General features: G+C 58.3%; 2 protein-coding genes across 3 annotated transcripts; one reads left to right on the plus strand and one right to left on the minus strand.

The window, feature by feature from the left end:
• Window positions 1-243: 243 nt before the first annotated feature.
• LOC123812961 lies at window positions 244-23,185 on the plus strand. Its single transcript, XM_045829924.1, has 2 exons — window positions 244-375; window positions 22,149-23,185. Exons 1-2 carry the CDS (start codon window positions 244-246, stop codon window positions 22,683-22,685), a joined length of 669 nt encoding a protein of 222 aa, XP_045685880.1. The 3' UTR covers window positions 22,686-23,185.
• Window positions 3,493-17,934, minus strand: PDLIM4 (PDZ and LIM domain 4). Of its 2 annotated transcripts, XM_045829002.1 has the most exons (7): window positions 17,749-17,934; window positions 13,023-13,174; window positions 9,264-9,345; window positions 4,767-4,936; window positions 4,386-4,552; window positions 3,938-4,055; window positions 3,493-3,815 (listed from the first exon to the last, which is right to left on the minus strand). In XM_045829002.1, exons 1-7 carry the CDS (start codon window positions 17,839-17,841, stop codon window positions 3,611-3,613), a joined length of 987 nt encoding a protein of 328 aa, XP_045684958.1. In that variant the 5' UTR covers window positions 17,842-17,934; the 3' UTR covers window positions 3,493-3,610. The 2 variants fall into 2 exon arrangements, with proteins under 2 accessions (XP_045684958.1, XP_045684966.1); XM_045829010.1 differs by lacking the exon at window positions 3,938-4,055 and having other exon boundaries at window positions 3,608-3,815.
• Window positions 23,186-23,634: the final 449 nt, after the last annotated feature.

Below are 23,634 nucleotides of genomic sequence, written 5' to 3' on the forward strand. Positions count from 1 at the left end.
ACAGTTTCTTCAGGTGCCCACACAGAGGCTTCCTCACCACCTCAGGTCTCTGCTCAAATGTCACTGTATTTGTGAGGTCTTTCTAAATTCGTCACATGACAGGATCACTTATTTTCTCCAGTGATGACCTAATTATTTCCTTTATGGCACTGCCTATAATCTGTACTTGTTTGTTCAAAATGTTTTCCTAGGAGGTAGCGCCAAGCCTGGAACACAGTAAAATCTTAGTAAATAAGTAGTTGAATGAGTGGGTGGCAGCTGCCCTCAAGGAAGAAGGTGGTGGGAGGCAAGGAAGCCCAGGCTGTGTCTGTGTGTGCACTGGCCCCGGGGCTCCTACACTTCTCGGTGCCTGGACTAGCTCTGGGCAGGACAGAGGTAGGTCTGGCCAGGCTCTGTCCCAGCTGCTGACGGGGTTGTGGAGGGGATAGAGTGGAGGGCATGTGGATGGGAACTGCTGCCTCTGCCTGGGCATGGGTAGACCAGGCTTGGCTCTAGGGAAGGGGACAGTGGAGCTGGGACTTGAGGAGTGAGGAGGGGCTTGCTGGATGAAGAAGAATAAAGGCATTTTGAGCTTGGGAGAAGGCCTGAGGCATAGGAAAAGACAGGACGGCTCAGAGAGTGGTGAACTGCCTGGTGCAGCAGGGGAAGTGAGGCCAAGAGATCAGCAGCCTGAGGTCAGAGAGGTTTCAAATGCTAGGCCTGTAACTGATCAATCCGGGCCTCCATCCTCACGGCCCTGGGGGCCATGGAGGGGTCCATGAAGCAAGGGAGTGAGAGAATCCTCCAGCTGCCCTGAAATGGGCCCCAGAAATGCTTAGGAGGCATAGCTTCAGATAGAGTGATGGGTGGATGGGATGGTTGAGGTGCGGGTTTAAAGGATGATGTCCCAGTCTCTGGTGAAGGCTCTGGAGGTGGGAGCCTGAGAGGGGCAGGTTTGGGGACAATGAGAGCTCAGCCTGTCCGGGTGGGTCGGGGCACTCTGAGTTGGGGAACCTGATCTGTCTCTCCTCCTGCCTCATCTCAGGTCCAAGACCCTGGGTTACAGAGACAATGTCCCACAGGGACCCTGTCCCAGGGTTTTCATGTCCATTACATTTGTGCTCGGCCCCTGGGCTGAGATGTTTGGGGCACTAGGCTGAGACTAAGTGAACCACAGGGAGGACAAATCAGCCTGACAGCTCTGGGCGCCACTTCTGTCAACTACTGTCTCCCCGGCCGACCCCTCCCGGCCGACCCCTCCCCGGGATGCCTGCGTGGACAAGGGCTGCTCCGGTGGCCGCAGCCCTGTGAGGGTCGAGCTGTTGGTCTTGGGGGTGCCGATGGTGCCGCGGGAGATCAAGGACCCTTCAATTTGGGAGGCTGTCTCCGTGGGAGGAGGGGGTGACTGCGTGTCCCGGGATTAAGGGGAGCCCCGGCGGCTGGTGACTGCGGCGCGGCGGGTGCAAATGAGGCGAGGGAGGGGCGGAGTCTGCCGATTTGGGTCTGAGAGCCCGCTGGAGGCCGGTGCCCGTAACTCCGTTATATCTCCACTCGGTTCCTGCGCCTTCTGGCTTCCCAGGCTGCCCGTCCTCCCGTCCATCCCGCCTATGACAGGGTTAGGCCCGGACAACGGCAGCAGTCGAGGCCGGACGGCGACGGATGGGCCAACGCTCCCACTGTCCCACCCTACTCTGACGCGGCCCGGAGGCGGCGGGGGAGACCCGGAGTACGCATGCGTGCGCCGATGCGTGCGCGTCGCCGGGCGGGGTGGGGCGGGGCCTCGCTGCACTGCGTATGACCCGGGGAGGAGCAGAGCAGTGCAAAGTTGGGGAGGCTGCGGCCACCCGCAGAATCAGGCCCAGGACTCCAGGCCCCGCTTCTCGCCTCACGTCTCAGGGGCTATGCTCCCTCAGGGAGGGTGGGAGTGGCGGGAGAAGCTTTTGGAAGTAATCCTAAGAGCAAAATAAGGCAGGAACAGGAGATCTACAAGAAGAAAACGGAAATAAATATGGATGAGACTGCGTACTCGGCACCTGAATAAATGCTACAGTGAGCCCAGGTCACAGTATTCCCCGGGAGGAAAGGACTCTACGCCAGCTCTCAGGGAGTCTGTAGGTCCAGGGCGACCCCAGCCATGCTTGGTTCAGAGGCTGGTTTGCTTGTTTTCCCACAGCCTGGCACTCTGAGTCTAAAGCGGACCACTGAGCACGCTCAAGAACAGCCTTGACACGTTTGTAAACGAGGAACAAGTTCTTTGTTAAACGGTGGTAATTACATCAGTGTGATATTGTCACTGGAACAGGAAAATAGATCAGTGGGGTAACTGATTCTTACAAAAGGATTCTTACAAAAATGTGAAAAGTTCCTATGTTTTCTAAAGTTTAAATGACCACCAGAAAAGAGAGTGAAGGGTTTAGAGCATTTCACACAAGAACTCGTGAAGAAGACCACTCTTCCCCTCTGCTCGCTCAGCACCCAAGAACAAACACAATGTGTTGAGTGAATATTCATCTCGGGTAATTAGACAAATGCAATTTAAAGCAACTACAGATCGAGTTTTACTTAGGTTGACAAAAGTGGGGAAAAAATGTCCTGTGTTGCAAGAGCACAAGGAAATGAGTACCGTTGTGTGCTGATGGTGAGAATGTGAACTGACGACAGTCTTGTGGTTTGTGATGGTACAAAATTGACAATAGCACAAGCATGTGTATTATTCGGACTCACTAAATAAACCAGCACCAAATAAACGAGGCTACTTCCAGTCCGGAGGAGAGTTGCACGTGACCGGGAGTCCCGGCGCGTCCTTGGGTGTGCGCACTCCGCTCACCAGCTCTGGCAGCGTTAACACTTTTAAAGAGTAAGTCCGTACCGGCGTACATGCTACCAAGCTGTGCTGAGTGCTCTTTCTGAAATCTTCCTCTTTATCCACACCCCACCCTGCTCCGCCCCGCCCCCCGGCACTAGGCGCACTCCCTGGTGGTGAGAGAGGGGAAGGGGAAAGAAAAAAGGGGAAAGGGAGGAACACCAGGAGAGAGTTTGGGAAAGTGCAGGGAGACAGATACTGCCCACAGAGTCCCAACCTCTGCCAGTCATACACACCCCTAGGCGCAGTCTCTCCTGTAGCTGCTAGGGGCTGCCCGCGCTCGTGCTGGTGGCCAGACAGGGCCTTTCTTGTCTGTGTTCACCCCTGCCACACCTTTGCACACACAGTTCCTCACCCTGTGCAGCTCTTCCTCTGTATTTCTCAGTTCTCAGCTGACACCTTCCCTGACTCCACCGAGGTCAGAGCTTTTGGCGTGGCATCGCCATATGGCACCCCAGACGTTGCCTCTTTGAATAGAACTGCCCCTTGTGATTCACTCCGCCATCCACCCAGGCTGTGGCCTCCTTGCTCTGCGCAGTGCCCATCTTGCTCGTCGTTGCACCCAGTGCCCAGGACATGCTTGGAACCTGAACAGAGGGAACCCTTGGAAGCCAGGGCCTGCGCTGGAGGGAGACAGGCTGAGGTACTGCCGCGGGCGAGCCCCGGTAGAGGGAGTTTATTAGAGAGGCAGGGGCAAACAGATATTTACACAAGCCGCGCAGGCCATTAAAAGAAGCAGAGGCAGGGAGGGGGCGTTCCAGGAGCAGCTCAGACGAGTTCCACCTTGGCATTGGGGTACACCGCCACCACGTCATAGCCCTCCGGAGGCTTGACGCGCGCCTTGGCGTGGCTCTCGCAGTACAGCCGCTCATCCAGAAAGAAGTATCCGCGCTGCTTGAGGTTCAGGCCGCAGTCGCTGCACATGAAGCACTCGGGGTGGTACAGCTTGTCCCGCGCCTTGACGATGGTGCCCCTGTTGGGAAACCAGCAGAGGACAGAGTCGGGCGACAGATTAGCAAGCACTGCGCAGCCCAGGGCGTCGGGCACGTCGGGGTGAAGCGCGGCCGCGTGGGGAAGGCAGAGGTGGGTACTCACACAATGCCGTGGCCGCAGCGTGTGCACTCGGGCAGCCCCTGCAGGCCGCTCAGCGGGGCTCCCAGCTTGCTGGTCGTGGATTTGAGGTTCCGGGGGCCACCAGGCCCGGGCCGCTCCCCTGAAAGCGGGAGCGCGGGTGGCATCAGCCAGGTTCGGGCGGATGGAGGTCAGAAAAGGTAAAAACCGCACTTCTGCGGGATGTGGGGCTGAGCCGGGCTTCCGGGGACTTCGGCACGCAGCCCGGGGAGGAGGTTTGGAGGGCGTGAGGAAAGGGGCTACGACCGGGTCGGCGCCGCCAGGGATGTGGGACCACACCGAGAAGAGGGAGGGACGGATGGCTAGGAGGCAGGACCTGGGGTCGCGAAGGCGCCGCTTGGGGGCGGCAGGGGGACGGCCCGAGGCCTTCAAGGAGTGGGAAGACGCGTGGGGACGGGGGAGAGCGTCTTACCGCCCTCGCTGGCCTCCAGCATGCCCTGCAAGTAGCGGAAGGAGCCTGACTGCTTGGGCTCCGCAGCGGCCGGGGGCTCGGCGGGCTCCCGCAGCATCCGGTACACTTCGGAGCCCAAGTCGATGCCGCCGTCTCGGCTCTTCGGGAGGCCTCTGGCTGGGTCAGTGCTGGGCGAAAGAGATGCGCGAAGGGACAGGGTTGCAGTGCCAGCCTTCACTCTGCCCGCTCAGGGGTCTGGTGAAAGTTTCATGGGTCAGAATGCAGGCAGCTGCGACCCACGGATCAAGCGTCAGGGTCAGGATGGGACCTAGAGAGATGTGAGGGATCAGGGCTTAAGAGGGGATCTAGGTGTGGCAGCAAAAGCCACATTTCCGGTACTACCTGTAGGGTGGAGACACATGCAGGCTGCTCATCTGGGCCAGCAAGGCCGCCTCATTGCTGCTGCCATTGTGAGGGGCGGGGAGACGAGGTGACTGCCCATAAGGAGATCGGCCATTTTCGGGGCCAATCCCCGAGGCTGAGGACCGCCTGCTGGTGGTTGGACTGCCATCCTGTGAGAAAGAGAGAGGCCTGAGGCACGGGGAGACCCTCTGAGGTAGGGCCTCTGGCCATTCCTGGTAGACCCACTCCCTCCCCTGCCATGCTTGGGCCTTCTTGGATGCCTGCCGGCTACCCCTGCTCTGGCAGCTCTAGGCGATGGTGCCCAGGCAGGGAGGGCGTCTGTGGGGAAGGGCTGAGCCTTGAGCCTGATTCACCCCGCCCCCAAACGCCCATGGAAAGTCAGATGCAAAAACCCAATGCCTGAGGCTCAGCCTTGGCTCAGGAGCCCTGCGTGGTTCCACCACCAGGGGGCATCCCCAATGGCTCTATGAGGCCAGCACAGCTGGAACAGAGTGTACGGCTTCCCTGTAGAGGTGGTCCTGGTGCCAAACCTCCCTACCTGCCAGAGACGTCCGGGATTCTGGATGGGCAAGTGGCTAGAAACAAAAAAGTAACTCCTGTCCTGAAGCCAGGAAGGGTCATCAAACACTGTGTGCCCACGGGCCTTCGGTGGGGGAAGGCTGAGACACATGCAGGCTGCTCATCTGGGCCAGCAAGGCCGCCTCACTGCTGCTGCCATTGTGAGGGGCCGGGAGACGAGGTGACTGCCCATAAGGAGATCGGTGTGCCAGTGTGCCCTTGTGTGGTCAGCCCCCTCTAGGCTTCCACCTCTACCCCCATTTCCTGCTCCCCAGGCCAAATTGGTGGCCTTCCACAGGCATAGCAGATGAGGGGCAGAGGCAGGGCCAGGGTTCAGGGCTGCCCAGCCACTAACGCATGGCCAGTCTGATGCCATGGCTGAAATGTTTTGGGGAGGAGTGCCCCAAACATGCCTCCTCAGCCCATAAGAAGGGGAGGATCTCTGTGGGTGTGGGTCTCAAAGGGGACCATGGGTCCCTGTCCCCACAGAGTCTGGGGCTGTGTAGGCTCACGTTCACGGGCACACAGCAATGCAAACACAGGCACACACACTCTCACAAGTGTGTTTACAGACTTACACACGATGAGGACAACACACACCAGCCCCACCTACATAACCTAGTCACACACACTCAGAGCCAGTGCTGGTCACCCTGGGGATGACCACTGTGGCCTCCATGGCTGGAACAAGGTTGGTGGCCACAGCAGCCTGACTGAAGGCCATTGAAGGTGGTCTCGGCCTCAGCCTGCAAGGTGACGTATAAATTTCCCTTTGCTCTGCTGTGGGGACAGGGACGCTAGGTGCGGAGGGAAGGATGCCTAACCTGGGGGAATGAGCCTGACTTGAGCTCAGGCTGCCTCCAGCACGGGGGCACTGCCAAGGCCGCAGGGCTTTGCCAGACTGCCCCTGCTTTCCGCAGGCTCGCAGCTGGGCAGGAGCTTGGGGAATGAGAGGGTGGGCCAGCAGCCGAATGGGGGTGATACCACCACATCCCCCACCCCAACGGACAAAGGAGAAGGTCTCGAACTGCCCAGGTGGGCCCCCATTAAGGATGCGACAGCAGCAGGAAAACTCGTGTTCCCTCTGGGCCCAACATGAGCCCCTGGGAAATCTGAGCAGTCAAGTACTTGTGTCTGGGGGCAAGCAGGCAGACAAGGCTGGCCTGGCCTCTAATGGGGACCAGATGGGCCATGGGGCCATGGGGGCAGGGCTGGGCCTGGTACAGAGGAGGCTTCAACAGGAAGGGGAAATCAGAGGGACCTGGGGGAAGGAGGCCCTCACTCATGCCCACCCAGCGGGGTGTGAGGCTGTGGCATGGCCTCTCTAGGTCTGAACTCAGTGGATAGGGCATAGTGACCTCAGTCTTGATTCGAGTCCCAGCTCTATCACTCATTAACTGAACAAGTCACTTCACCTTTGAACCTCTGTGTCTTCCTCTGTGAAATGGAACATATGATGAGCTCTATGTCATAAGTTCCTTGTGGGGATACAATGAGACGGTTGCATATAAGGCATTTAGCATAGTGCCTGCCACAGAGCAAATGCTTGTTGGATAAATAGCTGTCATGGGCATTCCTGAGCCCCATTCCTGGGTCCCCCTCTCTGTGGTGGTGCACCTGGTCCCATGTGCTTGCGCACTCTGAGTACCTGCCAGCTGCTGATTCGGTTGTTGAAGCCTCAGCTGGATTAGTGAGCAGGATGGGGGTAACTGCCTCCTTGCTCATCAGCACCCATGTGACTGTGGTCAGAATGTGGGACACTCAGCTTGGACAGAGGTGGGTGCTGAGTCAGTGGCACCTTCCAGAAGCCAAGCTCCAGCCCTCTGCTAGTCTGGAGAGAACAGGCTGAGTGTGAAGGGCTGCCTGCTGCACCTGGCTAGCCTTAACCCGTCTCCTGGTTCTCAGCTTAAATGCCACCCTCTCCAGGAAAACGCTCCTTGTCACCATCCTTTCTCCACTCTGGACGGTGCCAAGTGCCTCCCGTGTTCCCACGTGAGGCTCAAGAGGAGCACCTCCTATAACCCTACTCGCAAGGTCGGCCTGAAGCTCCAGTTGGCCCTGTTGCACCCCACGTGGGGTTGGTACCAGGGCATCTTGTGCTGGTTTTAGGGCCAACTGTGGTTTTCTGCTGCTCTGTTGGCTCCAGCTGGGCCCACCCCCTCCCCCCTGCAGGCAGAGGGTGGGAACAGTGTGGGACAATGGGCCCTGTGTCTGTGTTACTTTGGATACAGCTTTTCAGGGGCTGGGTGGGGGAGTTTCTTTCGCCACCCATGGAGCTTATGACCTTTTAAGTACAAAGGCAGGCAGCCCTGTTGCTTATGGAAAATCCCTTTGCTTCCAGCCTCAACAGCCTGGTCCTAGAAGAGGTCATGGGGACAGGGGGAGTTGCTCTGCAGTCCTCAGCCCCCAGGGCCCACTGGCCCCGAGCCTTTCCTAGAGACCCAACAGAGCAAGCTGAGGCCCCTTTGTCCTACCCATCCTGGCCTGAGCCTCACATAGTGGGCCTGTGCTCCGCTGCTCAGCTCTGTCTGGCCCATGTCAGGTGTGGCTGACCTGCCACGTGTCTCCCCCCCTCACACTCTCCCCCTGCTCCTACAGGCCCTGGGTTCATGGGACTACCAGAGCAAGGTTCTGAGACACAGGTGTGGCCATGAATCTCTGCAAGAACAGCTGAGGTTCTGGATAGAGCAAACCAAGAGCCTCTTTGTGACCCTGCCCTATCACCTTACCCCTCACCTCTCCCCTCCCACCCCCTGGGACCTTTCTTTCCTCTGATCTATGGTATACAGACTCACCTTTGGGCCTTGGTATATGCTTCCTGGCACATGTGTTCTTTCCGTACTTTTCCCTACCTTATTCTTCCTCCTTCGGGTCTTGGCTTAGATACTCCCTCCTCCAGGAAGCCCTCTCTGATTCCTTGATAGAGTCATGTGGACTTAGACCCCTGGCTTCTACCATCCCAGAACTGGTAAGTGTCTCTACGCTTCCAGAACAGGTACTCCCTGGCATGTGATAAGCATCTGACCTCACCAGCAAGGGAAAGGTAGGGAGCAAATGTCAGAGTAAGTTGGAGACTGGGATAGATGGTGAGGGACAGGCCACAGCAGATCTTCTCTTCTGATACAGCGAAGCCTCCATAGCAAGAGTGGACACAGCAGGCCCAGCAGGCTATGGTCCCACGTGCTCGGGTTCACGGTTCTAGCTCCATCACGCACCAGCCCAAACTCCACCTTGCCCAAACTAGGTGACATGGGGATGTTGAGCTGGCTCTGGATACTGAGGTCTTGCCAACTGGCTGCCCCACAAGCCCATAGCAAAAAGAGGTCACAGAGCAGCCTGGATCCCCTCACTCTCCTTGAGGACAGCACTGTGGCTGCGACTCTTGTCATACGCAGAGGTGACTGAGCAAGTAGTCCTCCAGCCTGAGGTCTGCTAGGCACAGTCACAGGATGGCCAGGAGAAAATTTCAGCATTGGACAGGGCAAGGGACTGCCTGGCATTCTAAGGTCAGCCCTGTGGCTCCAGCCAGGTCGGTACCCAAGGCTAGGATGAAACGGAAGAGCCCCACATTGCCTGAGGTCACTCCATAGCCTAGTGACATCCTCCTGGTCTGGCACCATTGGGCACCAGAGTGAAACCCAGCAGGGTGGGTGGCAGCCCTGAGCCAAGGCCTGGCCCAGTCCCTCCTTACCACGGACACCTTAGTGCCAGACCCAGGGCTTGCTGGAGTACACTCAGAGCCCCCAGCGGGTGCCCATCACCTGGGGAACGTGGGATGGGGCTGGGCATGGCCCAGAGAAGCCTTCTGCTTCAGTCTAGCCTGGGCATCCAAGAGCCTCGGTGAGGACATCCAGTGCAGTTAAACTTGTGGTCCAGGCCTGGCCCCTCTTCCTGGGCATGCTCTGAGCCTTTACATACCTGGGCCTCGGGCTCAATGTGGATCCTGTGTGCCTGAGCCTTGCTGTCCTCTGGGGTACCGGGCCAGCTCCTGCCTTCAGGCCTGTGGCAGGAATTAGGATGGTCAGATATTTCTGCTTACTATGCCTGGGAACTAAGGCCCAGAGGGGCTGGGTTCTGGGTCCAGAGACACCCAGGGCTAGGCCTGGCACCCCTGTATGGAGAAGGACATCACTTCAGTGCTTTCTCCTGTGCCTAAATGGCAGCCATTGTGGCAGGGAGACTCTAGATTTGCCAACCACCTGGGATGGGGCTGTGTGTCCCAGCTGCTCCATCCCTCTCTGGTCTGACTCCCAGACAGGAAGCTGCAGCTTCTCCATTCTTCTACTGTCTCTGTGGCCTACCCAAATAAGCTCAGCCCGCAGGGGGGCCCCCTCCCTGCAGGGTGAGCCAGGCCCCTCATGTCTACCTGCCATCCCCTTGTCCCCTCACACATCCCCTCACCCCTCTCATCCGTGGGCTCTGGGGTAGGCTGAACGGAGGAGGCTCGGAGGGGCACGCCTCCCTCCTGCTGATGCTGGCAGAGTCATCACCAATGTCTACCCGGCCCAGATGGGAAACAGGCCATTAGGAAATTCCTGCTTCACCATAGAAACCAGAAGCCAAACACCACTCAGGAGGGAGAAAAACATCGTAAACCTGCCATAAGCAGGGCAGATGGGCGGGCGGAGAGGCTACAGGCCGGGGCCCAGGCCTGCCACTCAGTAGCCCTGTGGGGAGGCAGGTGGGGCGGCGGGGGCGGGGGGGTGGGGCATGCGTGGACTTTGGGCTGTCCGGTGGGTGTGAAGGGAGGCTGGGTAGACCAAAGGGGAATAATGTCCCCACTTCACCCCAAAAGGCCTCCTGGGGTTTCTTGACCGCTCACCAGGGGGCCAGCCGCTCAACCCTCTCTCTCTCCCCCAGGCAGCAGAGGGCTTTTAACACTTTCTGCACGTGTACTCCACACCCACTCTGCGCTTCCTCACCTTTGCCCATCCCTCTCTACCCGCAGCCTTCTGGGGGTCTGTGGCAGGGACCTCTGCTGCCCCTGGGGCAACACTGCACTCCTGGCATCTGGTTCCAGGCCTCTCAGCCAGGCTACTGGGTGACCACCCCAACTCAGCTCTTATGAGGCCCCCCACCACAGAGAGCGCTGGGGTATGCCTGACAGGAGTGTGGTGGCCACCTGCCTTCTGCTTCCCCAATGTTCTAGCCAGAAGAGAAGTGCAAGTCTGAGGTCTGAAGGTCAGAGGGCACAAAGTCCCTGGAGTCACGAGGGTGGCTCTGGGCGTCAGGTCAGAATGAAGGGCTTATTCAGGCGTCCGACTGCACGGCCAGGCCTTCACTTCAGGCTGCGCAGGGGGCCCCACCTGCCACCGTTAGGCAAAATGACGGCCTAAGGTGGGCTGTGCGAAAGCCTCTGAACCACACATAATAGGCCACAGAGGCCCCGCTGGAGGCCCCAGGGCTGGAGCTGACGCTGGGCCAGTCCCGGCCCCATGGAATATGCCCAGCGAGTGTGGGTTAGCTTGAGCTGTTGGACACCTGGCTTTGAGTTCCAGACCAATAGGCATAGCAGGGAATCTGGGTCTCTACTTCATTCTCCATCCTCTGGAAAAGCCCGTGGAGGGTCAAAGCCCTCCTCTGTACACAGGAGGCCAGGGAGGGCAGCTGGGCTGGGTGGAGCCCATGTTGAGGGGCCTTGAGGGCCCAAGAGCAGCATAGGATAGGTCCTGGCAGGACAGTGAACAGAGTCGGGGGCCTTGCAGGTTGGAAGGTGCCCAGGAGAAGAGAGGCTGACCCAGAGGATCTACGTGGCCCCTGTTCTTGATTCCCAGCATCTGCAGGTGTGATCACTGGGGGCAGGGCTGGGGGACAGGACCCCAGGTTTTCACCCTGACTGAGCAGACTTGGTATGTCATCATCACTCAGTCCCCAGATCACAAGACAGCCCCCTTTTGGAGTTGAGGGAGCACAGGGCTCTGAAATGAAATCACTCGCTGGAGGACCATAGTTCCCATGTGCAGAGCTGGGCCAGGAACTGTGGTAACAGAGAGTGTGCTCGCACCTGCTCCGTGGCCGGGCAGCACGTTGGGCTGAAACGCCAAGAGTAGAACAGGTCAGAGGACCCCTGGCTCCATGCACACCAGGCTCGGAACAAATGACCAGGGAAGGAAGGAAGGAAGGGGGCCCTCCACCCTGCCCCCACCCCACCACCCTTCCCTGACATCATTGCCTCTGGTAACCTCCTGACTCACACCCTCTGTGAGCCTCCCCCCTCTCACGCCCCCGCCGCCGTCATCCCCAGCCCCAACACCACCAGGGCTTCCCTTATTCAACCAGGACAGTCAAGGCTAGAGGTGAGTCAGGGCCCAGGAACCCAGCCAAGTGCGGCGGCTCTAGAGGCCACTTGTGGCCAGAGCAGTGCTGAGGTTTCTGAAGTCAGCCTGCGCCTCAGTCTGGGAGCGGGTGATGGATGTGACCCTGCTTTGTGGAGAAGGAACACCAGGCCCACAGAGGTCATCTGGGGAGCCTAAGACCCCAGGGCCTGGAAGAGGACCAGTTCTGTGCTGCAGTCCCCACTCTGGGGCCTCTGCACCATGGGTCAGGTGGTGTGCACATGGCCTGAACTTAAGGCTGGAGCCACTTAGCACAGAGAGCACAGCCAGGGGCCTTGACCCCAGTCTGGACACCGACCTGGGCCAGACACAAAAGGGGGCTACTTCAGAAGCCTTCCCACTCTGTGTGTAATGGCTCTAGGCCGATGGGTCACCCCCTCCCTGCCGCCTCTAAGGCACGGCTAGCTGTGCTGTGGTTTGGGGAGGCTTCTCCCACGCATGTCCAGAGTGGGCTGTGGAAAGTCCCTGTTAACAGTGAATGTGACAGAGCTCAGCACTTATGTCTGACTTCCCTGGATCCAAGAAAGACAGGGGCAGAAGGATCCTACTCAGCCACAACCCAGCCGACTGCCATCGGAGCTGAACAAAGACCCAGAGCCTGAGTGACCTTCCACTAGACCATCTATCTATACGGTGCACACGGGGTGTGGTGACTCCCCACTCTCACCCCTGCGATGGGCTGTGTCACATTACACTGTCCATGGCATCCAGATGTAACCAGGGTGGAGGTGTGGGCCACAGTGGAGACAGTGAGGTACCGCAGCTATGGGGCTGGCAGGAGTGCTGTGCAGCTAAGCACACGCAGAGGAGCCTTTGGGAGTGAGAAACGTGGGAAGCCAAATTTGCTTCCCAGCTCCCTCGATGTGGGACTTGAAGCCCTCTCTAGTCGTTCTGAGCCTCAGTTGTCCCATCTGTAGATTGAGGACTATATTAGGTTTTACTTTATCAAGTTGGTTTGAGGGTTCAATGAATAAGAAGCTTCTTTGAAATGGTCATCAAGCTGGTCACGTGAGGGGGGAAGGGATTGAAGTCACCCCTCCTGAGGCTGCCCAAGCAAGGTCTTATTTCAGCTCTGATTTTGGACTGCCCACTGCCACAAGTCCCCCAACACACGTCCAGCCCTGAGTTAAAACAGGGCTTTTTCCCTTCTTAAAGTACTACCCATACCCAGCGCCTGCCAAGCCCCCATGAAAGCATTCCTCCTTAGGACAGGGATGTCCCGCAGCTGAGGCGGTGAAGCTGTGAGACCCAGCTCACTCAGCCTGCTGCCCACCCATAACTTACCCTCCCCTTAAATTGTTCCCCATACCAGTGGCCCTGGCCCAGCCGGCCCTGCCCATACCTGCTCACGGAGAGTGTGAGGTGGTCGTGGCAGCCCTTGATGCGGTTCTGCGCCTCCAGGTGAGTCATGAGCTCCGTGCTCTCACCGTTGATGGCCTGGATCAGGTCTCCAGGGCACAGGGCCGCTAGTGCAGCCTTGCTGCCAGCATGGACCTGCAGGCAGACAAGCTAGATGACTGGACACTGGTCACTGTGTGGCCTTGCTGCAGGCTTTGCTCTTGACCCCTGCAACTACTGGAAACTAGCCAGTGTGGCCCTGCTGCCAACATGACCCGTGGGTGGGCAGGCCAAGAGACTGGCTGAGCTCCCATGTGGCCTTGCTGCAGACAAGGGGGATATTACTGCCGCAGCTTGCGTATCTGCCCGAGGATATGCAAGGGATGCACAGGGATATACGTGCTCCTCGATACAGACAAAGCATGGACATGTCATGGATACCCTGCATAGACGGTGCCCCCCCAGATAGATCACATAGTGGGCCCTCAGCTGACATTCAAATCCTTCATGACCTTGGCTTCCTACCTGTTTCACCCTCACCCCACAGTCACCTCCACCCACCCACACTCTATCTAAACCATCTGAATGCCCAGGGGTACTCACGGGCACCAGGTCTGTCTTACCTCCACACATGTGCAGATGCTGTTTGCTCTACCTGGAACATTCATTCTTTCCTATGACCCCAAATCCTTATTACCAGCTTTCTCCTCCTCATCCTTCCAGTCTCAGCAGAGAGGCTATTTCCCCGGGGAGCCCCCACTCTGGCCTCTCACCATACCACTCTGTCCCACTCTGTTCAGTGAATGTTGTTAGCGCCCCACCCTAGGTCTGGGGCATCACCTCCCCACATTTTCCAGGGCCCTCTACTTCTGGTTGCCAGCCTGCATTCCTGGGTCACAACTTCACCTCCACTTCTTCTGCAGGACAGGCACGCAGGCCACCCAGGGTCACCACTGACCCCAGAGGGTCGAGTGGTGTCCACAGCCGGAGCCTCTTAAGCAGTGCTGGTCCCCAGATGAGGGACCCTTTGAGGCTGGGGCTGGGCTCATGGGGAGGCCTGAGGAGGCAGCCCAGGGAACCCTTCACCCTGTCCACAGTCTTGGCACAGCCTTTGGAAATGGACACTAAGCACCCTCATTCTTACCCAGTTTCTCCAGCAGAGCCCAGCTGTGGCTCAAGAGCTGCCAGTCACCTGTTCTTACTGGGGGTGGGGGTCGGGGGTCCGAGTTTCTGGAAACCCAGCCAGGTTCAGCTTAGCTAGTGCCCAGTACTGAGTGCACAGAGCTGAGGTGCTGGCAGCTCCTTAGCTGTAGTCCTGGTGTGCGCACTGCCTGAGCTGACCTGCCCCAAAATAGGCTGCCCCAAGGAATGTTCTGGAGCATGACACCTACAGCCACCTGCCACCATTAATGCTCACTCACATGGCCTGGGTACCTGCACAGGCCTGTCCTCCCTGGGGAGGGGCCCACTGGGCTCCATCCCACCCTCCCCTCAAGGCTCTGCCCCAGGCCCCTCTCCTTCATGGATACACATACGTGCTCCATGACATGGCCCAAGCTCAGCGCTTTGCCCACAACTAGCTCATGGCAACCTCTCAAACTCCTGGTGAGACAGAGGCATTGTCCTCACTAATCACAGACAAAGAAAGAGAGGCTTAGGAGGAGGGGCAGCTCACCCCAGTCCCCACCCTGGAGAGGAGTCCTCTTCCTCAGGGGGGCCCATAGCTGTAGGATGACTCAGCCAACACAAGGGTTCATTCAGGCTCCTGTGGGTGGGGAAGTTCTCGAAAGCAGAGGTGGCTAAACTCCTGCCAGCTCCACTAGCCTGGAGAGTTCTGGTCAGACAGGGCGAAAGGCCAGGAAATGGTGACTCTCACAACCGACTTTCCTTACATTGTCTTGTTAACTCTGAAGGCCAGCCCATTTGCTAGGTGAGTTAACTGAGGTCCAGAGAAGGGCAGAGGGACCTTCAATTGATAGATAGGAGTTAGGATTTCAATCCAGGCTAACCGGCTCCAAGACCTATGCTCATAACTACTGTGTACTTCTCTGCAAAAAGGGAGGGAAGGAGAGCGTATCCCAGGTCATCGTGTATAATGGCTTATCTGGGAGAGCGAGTAAGAGCAGGCTTGCAACTGAAGCATTGTTAGTGAGTGGAGAGAGAGTGGAAGAGATAAAGTCAGAGAAGGAGCAGGGGCCAGACCTGTGGGCTCAGTAGGCCCAGGTAAGAAGCTGCCATTTTTCCTAGGTAGGTGGGAACCATGGAGGGCTCTAAGCAGGGAAGTCACAGGACAGAGTTGAATTCAAGCCCATCCTTCTGGCTGCTGAGTGCAGGATAAACAGACAGACGGAAGGGAGGCAGAGAGCAGTGAGTCAGCTGGGAGGCTGGGGCATGAACCAGCCCCTCACCTGCAGCCGCTATGACATCCCCAGCCCCTGCTCCACTCCACCTAGCCTAGAGGCTGTGATGGCCAGGAGCCAGAGAGTCAGTGCCATGTCATTCCATACAGTCACAACAAGCTCCAGACGCGTCTGGACTCCTGTCCCTGCTCTGCTTCTCTGGGCACACCACCTTAGCCTCTCTGAGTCTTAGTGTTCCCATCTGTAATATGAGACCAGAAGGAGTTCTCCCTTCTTAGTGCTGCTGTGAGGACAATCTGGGATCATCAGGGCAAAAAGCTTCCATGGGGCGTTGGGCACACGGTGGTGTTCATTCCAGGCACTGGTTGCTGGGGAGCTGGGACCAACACCCTGCAGGGTGTGGCCTGGAACGCTGTGGATGCGCTGAAGCCAGCAATCTCCATGGTGTGTGGGGAAGGAGCCCTGGACAATTTATTGGAGGTTGTGTAGGCTAAGGTTGCAAGGTCCCGGCTATGCTAGGCAGCCAGCCTCCTTCCTGTCTGAGTGTGGCTATCCCTGCTGAGTGGGGGAGGCCCTGGAAGCATGGGAGGGTTGGGTCTCTAACCCCTGCATGTGGGGACTCCCACTCATCCTCAGTGTCTGCGGACTTGCCCTTGAGGTATCTGCTGGGCACGCTGGGACCTGTGCCTCCCCAACCCCGTAAATCTCCTCAGATCCCACCCAAACCCAGGCTCAGCCATCCCGGCTCCTCAGTCCTGAGCTGCTGCTGTGTGACTTTGAGGGACAAGGTAGGGCGGTACTTCCAGGCAAACCATCTCCCAGTCTATCTGCTGGCCAGGAGCCTGCATCACTATCAGCTCCAAACAAGGCCGCTGCCGCCACCGTGACGTGTGGAGGCCTTTCCTCTGCCGGCAGGCAGCCGCGTGGGCAACAGATGTCTCTGCTCCCTGCCGCCTGTGGCCGTCAGCCGCCGCCGCTCAGCCTGTCAGCGGCCTCACGCCCAGGGTGCCTGGCCCACCGGCTGGCCTAGCGCCCTCACCAGCCTGCCTCTGCAGACACACAGCACGACACACCCAGCAGACACAGATGCTCACACACTCCCCCCTCCAGCAGGGCTCCCTAAGGGAAATGGGAGATGAAAGGCTCCCGGACATGCTGAGGGCCTAGCTCACTCAGCCCCAGGGGCCTGGCAGTGTGGGGTGAGGGCAGATGTGGGAAGCCTCCCAGGACAGCTGGGCCTGCCTGTCACCCTGGCCCCCAGAAAAGGGATTCCATGATCCCACGCTCCCCCGGGTGACCACCCCCCTCCCAAGAACTGGACAGATGTCTGAAAGTCCAGCCAGCTTGGTCCAGCCCCCATGGCGAGAGATGGCAGTAGAGTGAGGGAGGGTGGTCTTCAGGTCTCCTGACACAGGCCCCCGGAAAGGCCAAAGCAGGTGTGTGGGAGCAAGGATTGGCTCTCAGATGTTCCCAGGTCCCCTCCCCTCTTCCTTCCAGACTGGGCCTGGGTTTTCTCCTTGTCTTTCCTCTAGGCTGGGAGCCCCCATGGGCCGAGTCTGAGCCCCCTGTTCTGGCCCTGCAAACTATGGGGTCCCAAGGCTGGGCCAGGATCCCATCTCCCCCAGAGTGGGCACGCTCTCTGACAGGGCCCGAGTCCTTTCTTCTGCCTCTCTGTCCTCAGATCAGCCTCGGCCCAGGGCTGTGCCCCCTTCTCTTCCTCCTCTGTCCTGAGCCCGGGGCAGTGTATGGTCCTGGAATCTTGAGGACCTGGGCTGAGTCTACCCTGGCCCCCGGCCTGGTGGGAAGAGGTCTCACAAGCCTTTAGTCACACATCCCTTTCCCCTGGTTACTTCCCCTTAGGTCAACTGAGGTCATTGATGAGAGACTGACAAAACCAGAGTGGGCAAGTGAACGGATCTTTCACTTTTCGAATTCAGGGAGGAACCAGCTCCTCTGGACATGACCATTGATAAGGGGAGGGGACTCCCCATCATTCTGCCCCAGATTTCAGATGGGTTCAGTCTAAGCTGTGTTTCTGAGCTTCTGTAGATCTGTCCAGACCCCTGGCCCATGACTGCTGTCCTTCCCTAGCCTGCAGTGACTGTCCCAAAATAAGGCCAGCAGGGAGGCTGGTGTGTGAGCCCGTGAGGTGTTCCTCAAGGGATAGGGCAGGCAGGCCCGGGGGAGGGAGGAAAGGGGGTTGAGGCGACACTGTCTGGCCTGGAAGCCTCCTCTACCTTCTGCGAATCACCCAGGTAAACCCTTAGCTTCCGAGCCTCAGGAACGTCGGGGATACGGGTCCCAGGTGGATCGCGAGGACCGGGTCTCCGATCCAGGACCTCCCCGCCGCCCCGTGGCTACTGGACTCACCCGAGAGATCGTGAGGGGCGCGCTGAAGTCCCGGCCTCCCACCAGGCGGAAGCCCCAGGGCGAAGGGCCGCGCAGGGTCACGGAGTGGGGCATCGCTGGCCGGAGCCGCAGCGGGAGCCAGAGCCGGACACTAAGGAGCCGCCGCCACCGCCGCCGCCGCCTGGACGCTGCGCCCCGCCCCCGGCCCGCCCGGTCCCGGACCCCCCTCCGCCCGGCCCCCGCTCCCCGCGCTCCCGGATTGGCCCCGCGGCGGTCCCGACCCTCCCACTTCAGGGGGCTTTGAAGACCCGCCCCTCAGCCCTGGCGCCTCCCGCCTCGCACGCCCTCGGGGCTCTCGGAGACCCTCGGGCCGGGACGGCCCCGACGTCCCGGATCCTGCCCCGGCTTGCGCGGTGCGGGCCGTGGATCTGAGCCCGGCTGCGGAAGCTGGGGCACAGGCCCTTTGAAGTAGCTCCTTCGGGGCGGCGCCCAGCGCAGGGAGGGATGAGGTGGGGGAGGGCAGTGGCGGCCCAGATGGGGGATGGGGCCGTGCCTTGCTCAGAAACCTCCTCAAAGTTCTGGCAGACAAACCTGCACCTCCATCCCTCGGTGCTGCGAGTCCTCCCAACGGCGAACACTGTTGAGGAGCCCTGCGCTTGAACAGGCCTGGGGTGGGGACACGCAGACCCAGTGTGACAGCCCGCACTGCCCAGTATGGGGGTGGGAGCAGAGCAGGACGGCTCTGGTAGAGGTGGCTCCTGACTTGTCCCTGCTTCCCCAGGACACTGAGACTTTCTCCAGCACAGTCCTCTCTCCGGGCTTCCTGGGAAAGGAGCAGCTAGGCTGACTGGGGCAGTGGCTGTGCTTCCCGGAGGGGAGTGAAGTGCCCGAGGGGAGTGGATTTGTGTGCAGCCCTTCACCTGGGGCCCTTCCCGGTCTTCTCCCCACTCCCTACCGTCGGACTCCAGGGATGCCCTTGAGCAGCCTTGGCAGGTGCCTGTCTTGGCCAGGGCGCTGCCCACCACCCTCAGGCTCTTCTGGACACTGTGGGCCTGGCTACACGGGGGTAGCAACAGTGTTTGAGCCTCCACATGCTGGGGACGTCCCTAGTTTAGCCATTCTCAGCAACCCTGTGTCCCCTCTTGGCCAAGTTCCGGTAGGGGTTCTGTCCTCATCAGGCTCACAGGCTGTGGGGTGAGGTGTGTCTGGAAGTCTTTAGCACTCCCAAGGGGAATGGCTGCTGGCGGGGCCATCCAAGGAAGGGGGGCACCCTTTGGGGTGCTGCTGTTTGTTGGGCTTGCAGAGAAATGGGAGGGGTATGTGTAGCAGTGGTGTGGGGGGGGGTGTCCATACCCCCAGCACCTCAGCCACTGGACACCTAGCACTGTGAGCGGCACAGGTTTCTGGGGTCCACATTGACACAGTGGAAGGGCCAGTAGGAGAGGTGGTGTCCAGATGGTCTCTCAGAGGCCCTTCGCCAGAGGCTCCCTAGGACTTGGATGTCACTGAGTGACTTGGGGAGTGGGTCATCCATCCCCTATCACTGACTGTATAGGGTGGGCTCAGGAGGGAGCCGCTCTTCCACAATCTGGTACATGAACTTGCCCATTTTGTTGTACAGTTTCTGGAGCAGTTCCAGGGTCCATGCCAGTCATCCCCCAAAGGAGGCTCTTTTAAAAAAATATTTTATTTATTTATTTTTAGAAAGAGAGGAAGGGAGGGAGAAAGAGAGGATGAGCAACATCTTGATCAGTTGCCTCTCATTCACGCCCGGACCGGAGGACCAAAGGAGCAACCCGGGCGTGTGCCCTGCCTGGGAACTGAACCAGTGAACTTTCACTTTGTGGGATGATGCTCAACCAACTGAGCCACATGGGTCAGGGCCCCACAGTAGGTTCTCGATGACACCTGTACTTGAGGACATCAGAGGTCCACTTCGGATAGGCCTGAGCTGGTCAGGATTCTGGATTCCATGGATGCCTTCCTAGGGTCCATGTTGTAAGCTCAGTGCTGAGGGACTCTGAGCCCAACCCATCCCAGTTCTTCCTCCAGGAAGTCCTCAAAATCTTCTTTTTGCTCTTAATGGCCTTGTTGCTAGGGGATTGCTGTGTTACTGAATCCCTAGCATGCTGGGGCACCAAGCTAGTACAGGCAGGTACGGGGTCTGGGCACCCCCTCCAAGGTGCAGTGTGGTAGCTAGGTCGTGCCTCACTCTGCCCCAGTGGCCGCCCTGCTCACCCCACAGCCCACGGGCATCTTTGCTGCCAGATATAACTGGCAGCTCGTTCCTCAAATTCTTTATCCGTGCACCACGTACTGAGTCCCCTCCACACCCCCGGCCGTGCCTGCCCCGGGCTGGGATCAACAGATCCCTGGGGGCAGGGCTGCATCTGTCTTATTTCTTCACATTTTCCCAGCACCTAACACAGTGCCTGGCACACAGAGGCATTAAAAAGAACGTTTGACATTAACAATGTTATCACTGCTATGGGAATTATTATCTCAGCTCAGCGCTTGGCCACAGCCCAGAGAGAGGCAGGGAGGGCAAGAGTGGGCTTTAGCTCCTGCTGCCGTGGACATCACTCCCAGGGGTCCTGTCTTTCAGAGGAGCCCCAAGCCCCAAGGGGATCCGGGCACCATGCCCAGAGAGTCTGTGCCCAGCCAAGTCTGTCCAAGGTCAGAAGAAACCACAGTGCTTTTTCCTCAATGGGTTGGCAGGTACTAGCAGGAGCAGGTGCCCTTGAGGGGTGGAATTGAGGCGGAGCCTCGGGAAAGGGGAGGGAAGGGCTGGGACAGAAACAACCTCAGGTGGAGGCTCAGGCCAACTCAGTGGACTGGCCGGAAGTGGAAGCAGCCTTGGGTGGGGGGAGTGGGGGATGGAGTTGGTGGAGAGCCCTTGAGGAGCCCTTCCTGTGAGATGCTAGGGGCTGACCGGAGAGCTCCAACCCTGATCTGCCCCGCCCTGGCCCAGGGTCCAGAAGCCTCTGGGTGGAGTCTGCCCCGTTAGGGCTCTGCCACCAGGGACCTCCTCCAAGGCCCAGGACCCTCCTCCCGGACAATAGCCTGCATCCCAAAGACATTGGGGTTCTTGATGGGCATCCTCTCTTCATAGGACACCCAGTCCAGTCCAGGGCCCCTGGGGGCAGCCAGGGAGGAACCCAAGTAGCCCCCATTGTGTTGTGGCCTCTTGGACCAGCTCCAGGGATCTGGCCACCCAGGGATCTGCTCCCCAAGAGGCCTGCTGGTCAAGAGTAGGAGCCTGTGAGTCTGTGGGATGGAGAGAACAGCAGTGGGGGGCAGGACTAGATGGGGTGCGGCCGCAGGGCCTTCTATAAGGCTAGGACTCAGCCCTGCAGGGACAGGGAGACACAGCAGGTGCCAGGCAGGGTTTGAGGGGCTCTGAAAGGGGTGGAAGCAGCCAGGGGCGTGAACCCCAGGCCACATCCAAATGGAAAGTCTGGGGTGGCGCAACCTGGGAGGCAGGACGAGGGCTGATGCCCCACGCACCCTGGGACCATGGACTACGTCAAGGAGGCAACAGAACTGGCCTCTGAGCTGCGCTGGGTGCAGCTAAGCACACAGGAGAGGGCGTGTCCGTGGAAGGGAGTTTCCCAGCTCTGGTTTCGTCCCATTTGATCCCTCAACAAACATTTATTGAATGCATGCTGTGTGTCTAGACCTGATTAACTAGTCTTGGAGTTGTGGCGGGGACTCCCCATGCTGCCTGGCCTTGCCTCCTCTGGGGCTGAGAGGCTAGGAGCTCCAGGGGGTGCCAGTCTCTGAGGGTCCCAACAGGGACAAAGCTGATTCTGACAAGTGGAACCTAGTCACTTGTCAAAGTCCAAGTTCCAGAGCAGACACAAGCACAACCAATTCTCCTCAGGAAAGTGGACCCTGAGGTGGAGAAGTGACCACTCTGAGCTCCCATAGCTTCTAAGCGGTGAATCTAAGCTTCTAAAACAGAGTTATGTTGGTGGCCTTATGCCATGTCCTTTGCAGCCAGGACTAGATGTGTCTCTGTCATACCTGCAACCCCCAACAGCACCCCTGTCAGACCTGCTTTGTCTTTGTTTTCACAGAGAAAACCTGTCTGCTCTGGGACTCAACAAAGGGGCTGCCCGGCAGCAGGGTGGAGGCTGGTTTACTCAGCTGGGCCCAGGGAGGCCCTGGCCCTGACCCTGGGAGCGGAGGGGGTGGGGAGGAGTGACATCTCACACAGAGGGAGGTGGCAGATGGCTGGGACAGCCTGGGTGGCTCATTCCAGTGCACATAGGGAAGTGACAGAACAGGCGGTGGCAATGAGACCCATGAGACTGAGGACTGTGCACCTGGGGGCTCAGGAAGGCAGCTTACCAGGCACCATGGTCGCCCCCTGCCTCAAGGACACCCCATCCTTACCCTCCCTCTCACTTCTCTTCCAGGCCGGAGGGTGCAGGCAGCCTGCTTCAGATCCCTCAGCCTCCCGTAGCCCCAGATGGAAGCCCAACCCAAAGGTTCTCAGGTTCCCAGCTTCCCCGATCCTTGAAGGCTTTTCTTGCAGAGAAGGTGCTCCTTCTACAAATCAGCTCCTCCGAGTAGAGAAGCAAAGGGATGGGGAGCGACTGCACTATGTGCCCATCCCACGCCCTGGACTCTCCGGTCCCAGCCTGCCCCTCGCTGTGCTCTGGGTCAAGCAGGGTGCAGGGCCTTCTCTTCTCAGCCCAGGGAGGGACACGTGTCCACAGGTGCAGGTGTGGCTCTACCCAAAGCACGGGGACGACAGAGAGGACACGAGCATGGGAGGCCACCCAGGAATCCAGTTCCCGGGGCTCCTCAGACTCACGCTGCTGCTCACCTACCAGTGTGGGACTCGCTGCCTGGGCCTGGACGCCTGTCCAGCTCGGACTGCCCAGTCCCCGTGCACACAGACCCCTACATTCAGCAGTGGCCTGGCAAGGACACCCTGGTCTTCTGGCTGAGGAACCTTTCCTCTCCCTGACACTAGAGCTGCCATCCAGGGCCGCTCAGAGGGCTGGGGACATCTAGGCCATTTCCATATTTCTCGGCTCTCAGTAAAATGCAAATGGAAGAAATGTGAAAATAGTGTTTTAAGAGTTATGGCATATGAACCCCCAAAACCCCAAACTGGGGTCCTGAATAAACACTTCTCCAAAGAGGACATACGCATGGCCAACAGACATGAAAAGATGCTCAGCTAATCATCAGAGAAATGATACAAATTAAAACCACAATGAGATATCTCCTCACACCTGTCAGAATGGCTGTCATCATTAAGTCAGCAAACTTGTTGGCGAGGGTGTGGAGAAAAGGAAACCCTCAAGCACTGCTGGTGGGAATGAGGATTGGTGCGGCCACTGTGGACAGCAATATGGAGGGTCTCCAGAAAATTACAAATGGAACTGCCTTATGACCCAGTGATTCCACTTTGGGGTATGTATCCAAAGAAACCCAAAACACTAATTCGAAAGAACGTATGCAGCCCTCTGTTCATTGCAGCGTTATTGACAATAGCAGCGTTATTGACAATAGCCAAATCTTTTAAAAAATCACTGTGTGTACCTGAGCAGCCTAAGTGCCCATCCATAGATGAGTGGATTAAAAAAGCAGTGGTATATTTACACAATGAAATATTACTTGGCCATAAAAAAAGAATAAAATCTTGCTGTTTGTGACAACATGGATGGGCCTAGAGGGTGTTATGCTGAGCAAAATAAGTCAGATAGAGAAAGACAAGTACAAGACAAGGGTTCCCCTTGTACGTGGAATCCAAAGGACAGAATAAATGAACAAACAAAACTGAAACATACTCAGACACGGAACAGACAAAAGGTTGCTAGAAGGGAGGGGCTGGAGAGACTGGGTGAAAAAGGTGAAGGGACTAAGAATACAGATCGGTAGTTACAAAAC

The sequence above is a fragment of the Phyllostomus hastatus genome, unplaced genomic scaffold, assembly GCF_019186645.2.
Source record: "Phyllostomus hastatus isolate PE091 unplaced genomic scaffold, TTU_PhHast_1.1 phas_contig_150, whole genome shotgun sequence".
Taxonomy (NCBI): Eukaryota; Metazoa; Chordata; class Mammalia; order Chiroptera; family Phyllostomidae; genus Phyllostomus; species Phyllostomus hastatus.